An 18151-nucleotide genomic window follows, 5' to 3' on the forward strand; every position below is an offset into this window, starting at 1 on the left:
ATCAAAATGTATTTTTATTAATCCTATAGAATGCCAGATATAGAATATATCTACATTAAATATTGGAAAATTAAAATAAAAATTTCAAAATGGAATTAATTGGTAACATCTTCTATTTTCTTAAAGAATCAGGAAATTAATAGTTTAAGACTCTTAAGATTTATGGTTTACTACCCTGATTTATCAGTGAAGGTACAGTGTTCCTTTATCCTAGAATTGATTATTATATATTGCAAGAGTGGATCAAACAGCCAAGAACAGTTATCTAGGAATCTGATTTTCCTTGGATGAGTCATTGTATTTAGTCATGTCTCTACATCTAGACTGTGAATGTGACTGAGGTAAACGCAGAATTTTGCTGAAGAAAGTAATTTGTGCAGCTAAAGATTCCTAAACAATCTCTTGGGCAGAAGAGTTGAACTTTGTTGTGAAGGAATGGTTAAGGTTTAGTTTTCTAATTCTTTGTCATCAAAGCTGTAATGACTCAAATGCTGTGCAATTAGGAAATCATTTTGCCCCAGGTCTTCCTCAGTGTGTGTGCCATCAACAGTGTCTTGTTACTGTCAGTAATCAAGTATGATCATTTAGTGTAGAAGCCTTAAAATTAAAAATGTACATGCATGCATCAACTTTAAAAATGATAACCTGCAAACTTAGCCTGTCTTTCTTACTTAGTCTTACTTACTTAGTCTTACTTACTTAACTTAGTCTTACTTAGGCTTTGAGTTCAACTGATAAAGATCAATAAAATAAACTTTGACTTTTAGATGACATTTTTCACCTCTGACTCACGTCTTCTCTGGTGTTTAGAGCAGGGACATAACTCTATAAGTAGAGTCATTGAAGTGATGAAAGACTTGATGGGTCACGTACATGCATACATGTGTGTGTGCTCAGTCGTGTCCAGTTCTTTGCGAGGCCATGCATGTAGCCCGTCCGCCAAGCTCCTCTGTTCATGGAATTTTCCAGGTTATAATACTGGAGTGGGTTGCCATTTCCTACTCCAGGGGATCTTCCTGACCCAGGGATTGAACCTGTCTCCTGTGTCTTCTGCACTGGCAAGCAGATTCTTTACCACTGCGCCATGAATATGTCTTCTAAATAATTTGTTCCAATAGAGAGCCTTACGGATACTAATTCCACAATGTAGCTGCCCACCCCCTGATTTAGTCCGTTTAGTATAGTTGTAGACAAGCTATAATTTATCATTTAGTGCATCAGATTCCTTGGCACAGATAACATCAGATGTTATTTTTTTCTTGGTTGTTGGAGGTTCACACATTTTTCATTTATGTCTTCTTATTTCATGCACCATAGTTTTTTTCATAATACAGGAGATTTTCTTCATTAGATACTTGTTTTTCTTGCCTTATTCACTCCTGGTGAGCCATATACAAGCCTCCTATGTTTTTCAGAATTTAAGCCATATTGTTGCACATGTAAGACCAAGATAGTTTAATTATTTCAAGTAGTAATGAAAGTTATTTATAAGAAAGCATAAAGGGAGATGTGTTGATTTTTTTCCCCCAAATTTGATTAACTTCTAAGAGAACTATGAAAAAGCAATGTGCAATAGCATAAGAGAGTACTTTGATTTTCCAGTGTACTTCTTGCAACTCCATTCACCTGTACACCACAGATGACAAATGAATTGTTTTCTCTGAATCCAGTATGCAGCCATAGATTACTCCAAGACCGATGACAAATCATGAACCACTTGCTTTTTGAGCTGTTTTGGCTAAATTAGCAATGAAATTTAACACAGCTTTTAGTTTGGGTTTCCTGAGGTATGAGTGAGGTTAGAGCAGTGGTTCTCAATTTACTGTCCCTGGGCTAGAAGCATCACCATCACCTGGGAACTTTTTAGAAATACGAATTCTCAGGGCCAACCCAAGACTCTCTGTATCACAAACCACAGACGTGACACCCAACAATCTGTGTTTAACAAGCCTCCTTGTCATTCTGATGCATCCTGCATGTTAAGAACCATCCATTTGGGTGTGAAGCTGCCTCAGTGCAAACTGTTAAGACATAAAACAGTAATTGGTTCCATATGGGACATTAGTCTAAACCTTTATATCCAGAGATATTCAAGGAGAGCTTTCTTCTTCAAAAGTGTCTCTGTGTCTGAAAGATATGTAGCATTACTAGTAATATATGTCAATACAGTTTTCAATAATAATAGATAGTATACTATTTCTGGGGATAAGAGAGTTTTGAAATAATTCCCAAGGTTTAGAGCAATATACAGTTAAGAAAATAAGTCACAGTTACTACTGGTATTTTGTGCATGGATCTGTCACATCTTTGATATTATATAGAGTATTCATAGTGTTTTATTGAGGAGGCAAAAAATCTTGTACCTAATATGTGATTAATTGGATGATATGTTTTTCTTTCTGACCTTAACCCAATCCACTCTATTAGTTGATGTGAAATCTATAAATCTCACATTTCATTATAATCTTTCTATCACATAGGAATCAATGGCCCAATCAAGTAAACTATATCATTTACTTTGCTTGCTTTAGCTCTATGTCTGTATAAAATCACACTTCAGATTTTATATAATTGAAAATGAATGTAAAGGACCCAAGGCCTAGGCTGATTATGTAAAAATTGGTAAGTGCTATCAGTCAACGAATCCCCTGAATGTTTTTATTGGAAATACACAGAAAAATCCATGATAGTGTTCACACTTGCTAATAAGTAACTGATTACAGTAAAGAAGTGTCTTCAGGAATCTAAAAGTAAATTAATTACAGGTTGAATCCACAGGGAGTCACCCTAGCTATCAAGATTTATTTTCTCCAGTTTGCAGTTAAGAAACGCCAGGAAAAGAGAGAAAATATATTCAGAAACATGCACAAGAAAAGAATTCACTTTCTCAGATTCTCACACAGTGACACATCTAAGTGCAATGCAACGGGCACTGTGGAACTTTCAGCTCATCAAAATAGATCTTAATAGATGACTGGACTGACCGTCATCTAGATAGTAATACTTTCTGGTAAGCCAGTGACTTTTTAAAACTATTTACTAAAATTAGGAAATATTCTAAGGCTAAGGGGAAATGTGCCTTAAGAGTTACATTTACCACCAACATCATGTTCTTTTCTTAAGGAGGCAAAAGTTGCAACATTCCTTCATTTAAATAGTATAATTAAAAAAAAATAAATCCATTGGCACCCCCAGTTGCCATGGTAACAAAATGCGAGTGGCTTTCATCTGCTTGCATTGTGTATCAATAATAAGCTAGCCATTTGGAAGCAAATTCACCCTCTTCAGAACATGTCTTTTGAGCACAAGTACTATGTGCTTTCATTAACTTCTGCAGGAAATATGATCCATGCAGTACTTAATTTAGCAATTATTCAGTAAGTTGTTTTTTAAAGAAATAAAGCAATAGGAGAGAAAGCAAAGACATGATTTAGTACATTTCCTCCATTTCCATTCCTTTTATTTTTTTTTTCCCTTTGAAAGAGTGGTTAGGAAGACGTAATAAAGAATGAATATATAAACTATAATTTGGATAATAAAATTTATTTTGGACATTTCTAAATACCACTTAGGGAAGTACTAACCAAATATAGAAGAGCAATAAAAGAAGGTGAGTTTCAACTTTAGCTATGCGATGAATCATCTATCATATTTCCTTGTTCATTCTCCCTAGCTTCCACCCTTTTCCTAATGTTGCATGATTACTTGTTATTACTGCTGTGTCTTGCTTCACTACCATCTTTCTAGCCATAATCTTCTGAAACAGGGAAGTGGCTATAATTATTTCAGCATAAAAATAAGGTAAGTATCTGCAGGAAATTCAACTTATTTCCCCATTCTAGGTATGAATTACCTTTAACTATAAATTACCTTTGTATAACCTTTCATTACATTTCACATTATTTGCCTTATTTTTAGAATTGTATTTCTTTCCAAAAGATGTTTATAGATCACCAATTGCTTTCTCTTTCTTCAGCCATTTTTTTTCTTCTTCTGGCACCAACTGATTTAACTTCAACTAATACATTTTTTCCCCCAGACACATAGATCTAAAATCTTCTTTTGAGAGTATTGTTATTGAAGGTCCTGTGCCTGAGGGTAAAAGTAAATGATCCACTAATCAAGTTTTATGAGCACTTTCACACTTTTCAAGTGATTAAGCAAAGGGTAGAAAACTTCTTGCAATCTAATCAATAGGCTTTATTGGCCTTAAGTGTCTGTCTAACAAAAGGCAGATGATCCTCATAAATAGTGACTAAATCATTATTTCCCACATTTTAGCATGTACTCAAAGGAACTGACTTATTGTACACCCAGACAATATAAGGGGGCAACCTGAGTCCTTAAGCATAAGAACTTTTTCTTCTTAAGAAATTTTAGCATTAATGAAATTAATTCATTTGAAATTTCCATTGTAAAGATTCCAAAAATGAGATACCATCAATGAAGCTTGTTAGAATTGTATTTTCCTAGCATATTAATATTACTAAAGAGGAATGCAGTTGTGTTGCCATAGTGCTCATATTTTTATTTTTATAATACCCTTTTATACCCAATGTTTGCCTCACTGTATAATAAGAACACTGATGATCAACTAAATGATGTTTTAACCCAGAACCACATATCTAAAATATTAAAATTAAAAGCTGATGTCCTGAATTTCAATTCTAAGAATTTTTTTGTCACACCATCCTTCCACTTTCTCTCTTTAAAAATAAAGGATAATATGTGTGTGTGTGTCTATGTGTGTGCACATATACCAGTCATCAGAGTCCACCATGCTCTGTCATACTTATCAACCTTACAAAAATAGCCTTGAAATTTCAAAACTACCTGTTGGACACCAGTGTATAAACTAGACCAAGTAAATACATGTTCTCAGTGAAGCTTCTCTCTAAGAATTTAGTGATTCCTTTTAAGATATAGTCAGGCTCTTTGTGGATCTTCTGTTGACTTTCACAGGTCCCTAGCCAAACACAATTCACCCCTTGTTATGCCCGATGTCTGAATCCCCGAGCAGGAAGAGAGAAGACTTCCAAGACAATGCAACTCGCAAAAAAGGGAAGTTTATTGCTGACTCAAGTCAGGGCTCACTGCCGCAACCAACGCAGTGGTGCAGGGTCAGAAAAGTGCTGAGCCCGAGCTGTTACCCAATTTATAAGGTGTGCATAAGCAGTTGGTAGCTGGCTTAAGTGGATTGGTTACATGTTTGGAAAGTAATCTTATTGGCTCAAACCTTCGCGGGCTTTTTTCAAACTTGGGCCTTCGCAGGCTTTTCAGCTTTCCCCTGATAGGTTCCCTTTTCCTTACTGGGCGCATATTGATTGGCTGGCTCCAGGTGGCCTGATAATCATGTTACCCTGGAAAACCAGGCCTACTCCTAATCTAGGCTGCCTGTCATGGTGCAGCCTCACACCCCTCGGGGCTTGCAGCCCACATATTGCAAGTCTCTGCTTCCCTTCAGCTCCTTTACAGTCTTTCTAGTCAAACTTTTGTTCTGTATTGTCGAAACAAATGGTTAAAAAATCTCAGTAATTTACTCATTAAATAGTCCATATATGCCAATGCATATGATTTATGGTAATTTAACCCTTTATAGAATATTATATTACTTAGAAAAAATGTTTTATGTATTTATTCTCTGTCTCTTCTTGTTAGAATGTAAGTTTCTTTTCTATTCTGTGTTCCTCAAAGTTATATACCAGGTATCCTTAATAGTGTTTGGCACTTAAGTGCTCAATTAATCATTTGTGGCAAGAATTCATGGGGAAAAGCAACTATCCGTGATGTCATCTCTGTTCTTTCAGACAGGAGTACTTAACACATAATTTTTTCTGAGTGCCTAAAATTTTCCAGACATTAAGTACTTTATATGGATTATTTCATTTGTTCTTCAAATTAATTACTTAAAGATGCTACTGGTATTATTCCTATTATTCCTAGAGTTTATAGAGATGAAAAACCTTTCTCAAGATGTTACTGATAGCGCATGGTAGAGCATCAACAAGCTCAGGCGGTTTGACTCCATGGCTCACATTCCCGTCTACTATAGCATATGCTTTAAAGTTAGTTAGAAAGGTGATAACGATAACCCTATATGCAAAACAGAAAAAGAGACACAGAAATACAGAACAGACTTTTGAACTTTGTGGGAGAATGTGAGGGTGGGATATTTCAAAAGAACAGCATGTATACTATCTATGGTGAAACAGATCACCAGCCCAGGTGGGATGCATGAGACAAGTGCTCCGGCCTGGTGCACTGGGAAGACCCAGAGGAATCTGGTGGAGAGGGAGGTGGGAGGGGGGATAGGGATGGGGAATACATGTAAATCCATGGCTGATTCATATCAATGTATGACAAAACCCACTGGAAAAAAAAAAATAAATAAATAAATAAAAAAATAAAGTTAGTTTCTATCTTGTCTAAGCCAAAGAGTAATTCTAATGGTGGAAAATTTAGGCTAAAATTAAATGAGATTGACACTTGGTAGGGCAGAAAGGAAGATACTTCTGAAGTGGAAAATTCCTATATTATGTCCTCGCACATGTTCCATCAAGGCAAATCCCTCTAAAGAGACTCTAACCTGGCATACCTTGAGAGCTGCCTTTATTGTCAGTGATAGAATCTGAGCTTTTTCGGACTGTGTTTAACTTGTAGTGTTTTCCTCTCTTTACTTTTTTCGGTCAAATTTCTTGACTACAGATTGGGCAGATAAATCCTTTGAGGAGGCTGTGATAAACTCCGTCCTCTACTATGGCTGATCAGGTAGTTCAGTGATAAACTGGAAGGGAGAGGCAAGCGCACTAGTGACACGGGCATCGTTTGGTCCAGGAGGGAGGTCTTTGAAGCAGAGACAGTACAGGATAGAAGGATGACACTGTGGGCTATAGGGCTTGGAATTTGCCAACTGTTTGGAGATACAATAAGAGAGTGAAAGAGACCTGAAATGTGGCACTTAGGGAGTTTCAGGGCATGCATGACTAGAAAAATGGTGGTGACATTAACAAGAGAAGCAAGATGGAAATATGCTTTCATTATGCTATTTTCCTGAAATACTGAGTCAAATTTGCCTCTCGTGAAGGTTGCATAAAGACATTTTCAGACATACAAAGTCTCAAAAAATGTAGCTCCCATACAGCTTTTGATGAAAGATTTCTGACTGCGCTCTGCCAAAATGAGGGAATGGACTACAAAAAGAGATACAGGATCTGGGGATAAGGGGATAAAACACAGGGAAGAGGCAAAGTGAATCCCCAGGATGATGGAAAATGGTGCTCCCAGGATGATTGCTGTGTGGTAGATGAGCATGGTCCACATTGAAACAGGTCAGAAGTCTCTAGGAGAAATGTCTTCAATTGGATAAACTTAACAAAATGTTAAATATTCTTGTATATTCTGAGAGATTTGTTTATCCAAGGAAAAGAGAATTAACTAATTGAAATGTTGATCAATATGTGGAAATGTAGAAATTGAAATATTCAATTTAGAGTAAAAATATATAAGGAAGGAAAATTAATCAGTGCAGTGCATAGTTCTGCTGGAAATAGATTTACATAGTATTATTATAGTAAATGTTAAGTAGTAATCTAATGAAAGTTTGTTCTACTGGGAGAATGGGAGGAGGAAAAAAGGAGGAAGTAATGTGAGGAAGTGATATGAAGAAATATGGGCAAAAAGAGCTAAATCTTCATTCGCTTTACCAAGAAAGCAGTAGTTCCCTGTGGCTCATATAGTAAAGAATGTCTGTAATGTGGGAGACCTGGATTCGATCCCTTGGTCAGGAAGATCCCCTGGAGAAGGGAATGGCAACCTACTCCAATATTCTTTCCTGGGGAATCCCATGGACAGGGAGCCTGGCGGGCTATAGTCCATGGGGTCGCAAAGAGTTGGACACAACTGAGCAACTGACACTTTCACAATAGTGACTAAAATAAAAACAAGTACCATCATAAGTTAATTATTCTAAGATACTGAGGTAAAACAGAAATCATCTAAAAGAGTTAAAAGTGTCTGGATAAAATGAAAAGTGTGTTGAAGAGGGGTGACAAAAGTCTTCATTAAAAAATAAAAGCTTGTACACTTGTAGAATAACAAACCTTGTAGAAGTATAGAGTCTTTAAAATATATGCGTGACTTTGATAAAACATAAAAACTAGACTTTGGGAGAAAACAGAAGAGATTAGTCTCGATAAGATGGATGGATGATTAGAATTAAGGATGAAAATAATGCAGATGAAGGAGGTAGAAATTAGGAAACTTTAAGAAATTTTAATTCAGAATATCTCTTTCACCAGAAAGAGAATGACCTGTCTTCTGCTGAAAGCCGAAACCTTTGCATTTTTGAAAATGGTGGGGTGGTGTCAGAGAGGGAAAGAGATACTTATTAAAAGGATTTCCATGCATCAGTAGAATCAAGCTAACATTAGAAGGGGGAGGGGAGAGGGATGAGCTGGGAATTTGGGGTTGGTAGATGCAAACTATTACATTTAGAACAGATAAGCAACAAAGTCCTTATGTATACCACAGGGAACTGTATCCAGTCTCCTGAGATAAAATATAATGGAAAAGAATATTTTAAAGAAAGAATGTAAATATGTGTAAAGCTGAGTCAGCTTTGCTGACCAGCAGAGATTGGCACAACATCTTAATCAACTATTCTTCAGTTTATAAAAACGAATGAGCAAAAAGCTTGTCAAAAAAAAACAGCTAACATTAAAAAGCCTGAATCTGTAGGGTACTTTGTCAGTGAAAGCTCATGGTTTTCTACAGCAGCTCTAGTCTATGAATTAAATAGCTGATAGAGAACTCGGAGGCTTATTAAGCTATGGGAAATGTTGAAGATGGACTAAAGGAAAGAAGACATTTCAGATCCCCAGTCCCTTGGTAGATAGAAAAGCAAGTGAAGTCAAATATGAGGAACATCAGGAAAGTTAAGAGAGATCAGGAGACTGGAGGCTATAATTAGAAAGAAGAACAGAGTGAGAGAAAAGAGTAGGAGATTGATGCCAAAGATGGGAATTGCAGCGTTTAAGAATGTACTATAGAACTTCATCAATAAAGAGTGAAGTAGGCGAGCCCCCAGGCCTAATAGGCAGCCAGCATCAGGCAGGTCAACAGTAACAGGTGACAATGATGCAGTCACAGGCAGAATCCCTGAGGCAAGAACTCTGTCACATTGGCCTGATGTGCAAGATGGAAAACCAACCAGTAAACCGAAGTACTAATGGTCCTTCCAAGAAGAGCACAGCCCCTGACATGTTCACTAGAATTCGGTGAGGCGACTCCCGTTAGTCAAGTCAGCAGCCCCGGAAACTGCCCTCAAGCTTGTGGGCAATGCTTACATTGTGCTAGCGGCACATTACTGCACTGCAAACATTTAATTAGTCAAAGTGTGTAGCTTCTGAAACATGCAGATGAATTAGGAAGGAAAACTGAAACTTTGTTATGTGATTTTTTCTTAATGATTAGAGTGTGTTCTAAATAAATAGAAAAACAAATTGATTGCCAAAAACCGTGTTAATGGGCTTTTAATTCACAAGGGTTAAGCACATAAAAAGTCAAAGTATTGAAAGTTAAGGTTCTCATAGAAACATTGATTTGACAACATTATGCATACTAGGTGTGGGAGGTTTGTATTTTATAACATAAAAGCAGTAGTGAATATTATAAAATGCACAGTTAAAATAACAAATTCAAATTCAGGGGGAAGTCATTAAACATGATTATGGGGAAAAATTGTTTTGCAACCCTCAACGAAGGTTGTAAAATTTAATTTTAGAACATAATGCCTTCAAACTTTAAAAAATATTTCCAGTGGAAATTAATCATTTTTTACCCAAAATGAATTTTCCAACACATTGTATATCCTGACATTAGTTTATGCCACTCATTTGTCATCCAGATTTGATCCTACTAGACGAAGGGAAGAACTGATTGAACCATGGCCTAGTTGATAAAGATTTTGGAGAGTGAAAATAAATTTAAGGGTTTGAAATATTAATACTTTTTCTGGTATATAGAGAATGTGGACGATAGCTTACATGTCAATAAGCCTGCAAGTGTATTAGTACTTTGTTTACATATTTGCCTTCTATGTACTTGTGCATACTATTTGCATGTATGCCTCATGGAAATTCCAGTCAGACTATGCGAAAGGTCTTATGTATGTAGCACTGAAAAAGGAAGGAAGATGCTTAAAGCTTTCTCAGGAAAGGAAGTGTTCCAGGAAACAAATCCACAGCCTTGATATGTCTCACTTTGGGTTCTCACCTCACAAGCTGGACAGAGATCTCGGAACCTGAGTTCTCCAGTGGAGCTATACTGAGCAACAGGATTGCGTTCCTGTGGCTTTTTACTCTATACGTGATATACAGGAAACAAGAGTGGTGCACCCTTGCAATGACCCCTGGGAGGGTATCACCTCCCAATTTAATTAGAATTAAAGGCAAGAATGAAGGAAGAAAAATGACTATGTTACGAACATTATAATACTGATTTAATTATAATCATTTCTCAATTCTAATTAGTATTTAGTTATTTAATTCTAAGTAATAATAAAGATTTTCTGATCCTTTAAATCAGCCATTATTTGGTACAAAATAATTTTTAACAAATGACAACACCTCCCCCTGCAAAGGAGCAAATCATGAAAATATAAAAGTAAATTGACATTTTGCTAACATTTCTATTTTCCATTATATTTTATGTCATAGCAAAGCGGTCTACAGAACAATAGAGTTCCTTTCATGGAAGTGAGATATGTAAATTCCTGAGCTAGCAGACTCCTGGCCCAATATTCAAACCACCTCTTCAAAAAGGGCACAATGGTCTGCATTTTTCACTGAAAAATCTTTGCAGCCACATTCCATGGCGATGAGCCCTTTATAAACTTGAAGAAAAATGCTTTGTATGTCTCCTTTAATCATAACCCCCTGCTATTTTCTGTTTCCAAACAAACAGAAGGACAAATGCAAACTGCCAACTCACAGGATGTACAAACAAGTGTTATTGAATATTCAAAAGTATGGTGGTATTTCTAAAATTCAGCAACAAATCAGTTAGAGTCTTTCTTTTGTTTTTAATTTTTTCCTTATTCAGGCACCACAAGGCCACATAAGGAGGGTGAGGTCCCTGGAGTGGACTATATTTTCATCACTGTTGAAGATTTTATGGAATTGGAGAAAAGTGGTGCTCTCCTAGAAAGTGGGACTTATGAAGGTAAGCACAGCTCTACTGCTGAATTTATTTCTTGTTGCATCACATTTTTCTCTTTCGACTGAAATGCATTAGAACACCACATTACTAAATTGCTATTGTTTTGGTTTGAGAGCTTTAATGAGGTCACTTTAGAAGAGTATCTTGTAAAGAAAATTTAAAATATGTCTGGGTAAATTCTTCTCTTGAGATACCAATAGAAATATATATGTATATTTCCACTGTAACCTTGTGTTACAGATATCCTGAGGGTAAGTTGTGATCTCCAGCTAAAGTATCTTCATCTTTAGGTAGCATCTAAAGGACCACACTCCAGTACTCTTGCCTGGAAAATCCCATGGACAGAGGAGCCTGGTAGGCTGCAGTCCATGGGGTTGCTAAGAGTCGGGCGCAACTGAGTGACCACTTTCACTTTTCACTTTCATGCATTGAAGAAGGAAATGGCAACCCACTCCAGTATTCTTGCCTGGAGAATCCCAGGGACGGGGGAGCCTGGTGGGCTGCCGTCTATGGGGTCGCACAGAGTCAGACACGACTGAAGCGACTTAGCAGCAGCAGCAGCAAAGGACCACAGGGCTTGAGTTCCACAGTCCAGTAACTACTTCTGTGCCATTTTCTCCAGTTACTTCACTTCACTTGCCTTCACTGGCCTCTGGTAGAAAATGATGGTATAGGAAAAATAAATTGTGGATGAACTCCAAAGCTCTACCACAAGTTTCCTTGTGTGCCTGTGTCAACATGAATGAATGAAATTAAAACCTTGAATGTGGGAAGTACATTTTAGTAGAAAAAGCACTGTAACCTAAGCCAGGATCTGCTTCTGTTCCAAACCTGCCTTTACTCCTCACCCACTGTGAATATTAAGTAACCCAGGTAGTGTCTGTGAATCTCAGTAGTCTTACCTGTAAAAGGATAATGACAGCATTGAAAAATACAAATAAATAACAACATGATTCCTTGTGTATTTTAAGTAGCATCTACAGGCATGTAATAGTTTATATCTAATGAAATTACAGATCTGTGTCTGAACAGTGAGATTTTACTGGAACTAGAAAGCAGTAGAAAATAATACTTTTATTCTTATACCACAGTATTGTATATGTAAACTTTGCTTATACGTACTATGAAGTCCAAAGATGAATCTAGTCTTACTGAACTATAATTAATAGTATGTGATACTAAAAACAAAACTCATATGCATTGCTGCTTAACCCATCAAATATCAGAGGTCTACAGTGAGCAACTAGATTTGTAACAGTTTGTTCACTTTTTTCCTCCTTCATTTACTTATAAATGTCCAGTGGACTATAGTTATTTAAGAACTCAGAACTTATTTTTAAGTTGCCAGAAGTATTATAATCTTGTTTTGCCTCACACTTCTATGGCAATTTAGGCTGAGACATGTGCCTAAGTTATAGCTCAGACATTAAGCTACTTATTGCCATGTTCATAGGAAATAAGCAAAAATACCTAGGAAAAGAAAATGACTTTATATTTGAATACTGTTTCTTCTTCTTCTTGTCAAAAATGAATGATAATGAAGATTGATTAAAAATATTATATAACTTATTTTTATTGAAGTATAGTTGATTTCGAGTATTATATTAGTTTCAGGCATACAGCATGATTCAATATTCTTATAGATTATACTCCATTGAAAGTTATTACAGGTTGATGGGTACAATTCCCTATGCTATACAATATATTCTTGTTGCTTATCTGTCTTATACATAGCAGTTAAATAAAAAGCTATGCTGATCATATAAGATACCTTAAAATATACATGAAAAATGCCTGTATAAATAATAGAAAATAATGATATCAAAGAAGTCAGTAAATTAACAATGAATGTTGTAGTATATTTTCCTGTGGACTTTGCAACATCATTCATTAGTTTCTATGTCTGCCGATAATAATGCCTTGTATTTCTTACCATATTTATGTAGCAAAGAACCTATGCCTTAACAACCAAGATCATTCCAAGAGTAGTATGATTAACAAATATGACTTATTCTTTTGTTTTGTTAAAGATTGTATTAACTATATAGAAGGTAAAAAATTAAATCAAATGTTCATATTAAACTTCCTGTATTTTCATGATAAACTAGATGCCATGGAGTTTAATATCAATATTTTATAATTAAAGCCTAGCTTAAATTGTAGGTTTCAGCTAAATTTTGAGGGAAATATCCTGAAACCATACAAACATAACTAAGTTTTGTTATGATTCAGGGTGGATTGTCCTGAATCTTTTTCAGACATTTTTTTAGCACTGAGAGTAAAGTTGGTTGAATTGTTGCCAAATTGTTCATCACCCCCGTGTTCATAGAGCTGATTTTTGAATAATGAGGCTGATTTACACTTGACTTCAGAGAATCAGGGCTATTATTTATAAAAACACGTTGTGTACTTGGATAAATAAGAATCTCTTTTCTTAGGTCATTATAGCCATCTGGGTGGACATGAATGGAGCATTCTCAAATCTCAAAATCTTCAGATTGTCCTATAGTTACAGCTCAGAAATCAATAGAATTGGCATTCTAATAAAAATCACTGCTATTCCTTCAGGATTAATCACAAGCTCTAAACTCAGAGCTACCAGGGTTACTTGTGTTATTAATGTGTTACCCATCATGGAAGCCTAAGGAATGCCAACATTTTCTACTGTTGGTTCTTTCAGAGTATACTGAGTAGCAATCATGTTCTACTCCACTAGGTAAAGACAGACCTCAGAGCTTTTGTATTTATCAAGCCTTCTTGTATCACTCTCTTGTAAGTTTTATTTAATAAAATGCCAGTTTCCCTGATATATGTTCTCCCTTCTGCACTCTTTGGGCCTTTGTTCTTCTTCCTTCTTGCCAGACCATTCTCATGCCTTCTCATGCCTATTCTTCACAGCTCACAGCCAGACAAGAAAATTCACTTCTGATATCTGTGAATCCATTAAAGAACTTAGAAATTGAGTTCCTCTCAGCTCATATCTGTTAACTATATGGGATTCTTAAGACTGATATATATATGTATATACTTTTGTCTTGTTGCCAGTAATTTTAATTTGACAAATTTTAGAATATGTTCTTTGATTAGAAACTAGATTTTAGTTCTGCTTCTTAGATATTGGCTCAACATTCTTGCTCCAAAGGAATAATTCTATTATTATCAGAGGCTACAAGGAAAGCTTTAATATGCTTGTACCACCATCTGCAGTTAGGCCACATAGCACGAGACAGCATTTTAGCAGATTCTTAAAGTTTTTTTTTCTGCATCACCAATCCCCCATCTAGTATGAGCAACTTCTTTCAGTTTGTTATACAACCGCTGCCAAATGGCCTTGCTGGTAAATGGCCCAGAGGACTTGACTCTAATGGACCATCAAGTGTTGGTAAAGACTCTTCCATGACTTGGATGACCTCATCTTCATCTTTTCATATTCAGTCAGGTTGAAAATGAGATTAATATAACAAGGCATAGTTTCAGCCTTACATAACCTCAAGTAACAGGAGATAACACCATGGACCTACATATCAGGACTGAAGATATAGGCTTCATGTGAACCATAGACCACAGAGTTCTGTGGATGAATGCAGGCAGTTTTTTTTTGAGGGGGGGATTAAGGTCATCTGCGGGTATAAATGAGATACTAACAGGTAGAATTAAATAAGTACATTTGGTAGTCTAAAAGTTATATGTACTTTACAGAAGGAAGCCATGGCCCTTGAGAACTGTCCAAAGTGCTGAATTACCCAGGGATCTAAATCCGTGAATCCTGCCTGACTTACTTCCCGTGTTTGGAATGCTGCGTTCATGGTCCCACTGGCCACTCACACTGCCTCAGCCTGCATCCTGAATGTCATCATTTACTAAACCCATGTCCCTTGAGCTGCACCTAGACAATAATTTTATTTATTTAGAGAGATTATCCATGGTTGTGTTCCAGAGCAGCAGTTCTATTATAACGTTCAATATTGTATTTTGCTGTTCTGCTTTTAAAATGAAGCAAAGCTATTTTTCTATTTATTGAAGAAACCACTGGTCTTAAAGTTTTTCTTTAAATGGACATAAGCTTGATTCCTTCCATTTTTAAGAGGACCAAATCAAACTCAGCAAGTTATTAGGGCATCTGACAGAATATAATGCAAATACGACACTCAGCTTCACCTTAATGCTGTGGTTTCTCCTAATCATGGTATATGGACTTGCTGTTGTTCAGTTGCTCAGTTGTGTCTTATTATTTGTGATACCATGGACTGCCACATGCCAGGCTTCCCTGTCCTTTATTATCTCCCAGAGTCTGCCCAAATACATGTCCATTGAGTCAGTGATGACATCCAACTATCTCATCCTCTGTTGTCCCCCTCTTCTCCTACCCTCAATCTTTCCCAGCATCAGGGACTTTTCCTATGAGGCAGCTCTTCACATGAGGTGATCAAAGTATTGGAGCTTCTGCTTCAGCATCAGTCCTTTCAATGAATATTCAATTTCCTTCAGGATTAACTGGTTTGATCTCCTTATTGTCCAAGGGGCTCTCAAGAGTCTTCTCCAGCACCACAGTTCAAAAGAATCAATTCTGCAGCATTCAGCCTTCTTTATGGTATAATCCGCATATCCGTATGTGACTACTGGAAAAACCATAGCTTTGATTACACAGACCTTTGTCAGAAAATTGATGCCTCTGCTTTTTAATATGCTGTCTAGGTTTTCTTCTAAGGAGCAAGCATCTTTTAATTTCATTACTGCAGTCTCCATCCACAGTGATTTCAGAGCCCAAGAAAATAAAGTCTGTCACTGTTTCCATTGTCTCTTCATCTACTGGCCATGAAGTGATGGGACCAGATGCCATGACTTTAGTTTTTTGAATGTTAAGTTTTAAGCCAGCTTTTTCACTCTCTTTCACCATCATCAAGAAGCTCTTTAGTTCCTTTTCTGTTTCTGCCACTAGGGTGGTGGTGTCATCTGCATATCTGAGGTTATTGATATTTCTCCTGGCAATCTTGATTCCAGCTTGTGCTTTATCCAGCCCAGCATTTTACATGATGTACTCTGCATAGAAGTTAAATAAGCATGGTGACAATATACAACCTTACTCTACTTCTTTTCCTATTTGGAACCAGTCTGTTGTTCCATGTCTGGTTCTAAATGTTGCTTTTTGACCTGTGTACAGGTTTCTCAGGAGGCAGGTCAGGTGGTCTGGTATTTCCATCTCTTTAAGAATTTTCCACAGTTTGTTGTGATCCACACAGTCAAAGGCTTTAGAGTAGTCAATGCAGCAGAAATAGATGTTTTTCTGGAATTCTCTTGCTTTCTCTGTGATACAGCAGATGTTAGCAATATGACCTCTGGTTCCTCTTCCTTTAAACAGCACACCTAGTTTCTTAAACAGTTTTACTACAAGGATTCTGAAAATCAGTTTTTTCTCGCATTTGTACATATATCAGGAAGAATAGCACTCACTTATCACATACAATTCTATAAAATTTTAAGTATTAAGGATGAATAATTTTCTAGAAAAATAAGCCAGTCACTCCTATGATGAGTTGAGATACAATAAATTTTACATAAAATCGTTCACTTTCAGTAATTAAAGTCCACATCCACTTCTTTTAGCATTAGCTAGGTACATGTATTATTGAAATTTAATCCTCTATTTCCAGTCAAGATAGTACTGGTGTCTGAGGGATGCTCAATCCAATGAAAAATCATTATTGGTACTATAAACAATCTTCAGAAAAGCCATTCTTCTATAAACCCAACCATCTATTCACTGAAGTGTAAATATTTCCTGAAGGGCAGATCAGTGCTTCAGTTGATGCTAAGATTGCTGTCATTCCAGGATACCAAAGAGAGAGAAAATTCATTTTCTTCTCTTTCCCTTATATTCTGTTACAAGAGAAATTTTTTACTATGTAAATAATAACCCCCACAGCAACAGTAGATTCTCGGAGCTTGCAGTTAAAATGGTCCAGCTGTTATTACATATTGTAACAATTTTTTTTTTCTTTTGATGTTTCCTTCTTTTTCTTTCTCTTGACAGTTTTCCTATTGTAGAAGATTCTAAGCCATGCATTTTGGTATTCACTTTAGGAACACTAAACATTTGCACATAAGATTCACTACACGTTCATTTGACCAATAAAGGAAAAACACATTTAGTGAAGTTTTACACCCCTTTGAGATCTTATAATGCCAGAGGTTTTTTGTAAGTGATTCAATTTGTGTTCAAAGCTGTTTACAGAGAGTATATGACTTTTGCATGCTGCTTTGCTCCTGTGTAAGATACCAAGACTGGAAGTGTTATTGTGCATTAAAATGTGATAAAATTCTGTTTTGGTTTGGGACTTTTATAAGCCCAGCCTTTTCAAAAAATATGTAATGCAAATGCCAATTTCTAAGTCCTCTTTTTTTCCCAAGAGGGAGTAGATGGGACAAACCAATAAATTAATTAACTAATTTAATATTATTATTTAAATTATAGCTTAAAAACTGAAGTCAAGAAAGTAAAATGACCTGTTTACTATTAGTATTACCTAAACTACAATAAATCAGTTTCCATGTTGGTTCTATATGTTTTTGCTCAATATAGATGAAAGAATCAGGACCAACCTTTTTTGGAGTACATTATTAAAATAAAGCCAGTAACAATGGACATAAGACTTGCTTCTTTGACTCTCCTCACAATGATATCTCACAATGATATTATCCAAAACTGTGATATTTGGGGTTAACTTAGAGTCCCTCAAGCTTACATGTTTAATTACAATGATTTTCTAACTCCTGTACACATCCCTTATAAATTTTTATCTGAAACAAATTGAGATTTTGTATGAAATATATATCATGACATTCATATAGTGGGAAGAAAAAAATGCCTGACTTTAAATTTTTTACTTGTATTTCTCTCCACTACTTAAACAAGCAGGACCTATTTGCCTTTGCC

General features: G+C 36.1%; 1 protein-coding gene across 6 annotated transcripts in view; it reads left to right on the forward strand.

The window, feature by feature from the left end:
• MAGI2 (membrane associated guanylate kinase, WW and PDZ domain containing 2) overlaps positions 1-18151 on the forward strand; it is a 1438402-nt gene that overhangs the window by 804980 nt on the left and 615271 nt on the right. For all 6 annotated transcript variants that reach the window (XM_043871630.1, XM_043871631.1, XM_043871626.1 and 3 more), the window contains exon 3: positions 11101-11220. In XM_043871630.1, the coding sequence (XP_043727565.1) occupies positions 11101-11220 (120 nt within the window). The remainder of the gene's footprint in view (positions 1-11100; positions 11221-18151) is intronic.

The sequence above is a fragment of the Cervus elaphus genome, chromosome 18 (genome assembly GCF_910594005.1).
Source record: "Cervus elaphus chromosome 18, mCerEla1.1, whole genome shotgun sequence".
In the NCBI taxonomy this organism is placed as follows: domain Eukaryota; kingdom Metazoa; phylum Chordata; class Mammalia; order Artiodactyla; family Cervidae; genus Cervus; species Cervus elaphus.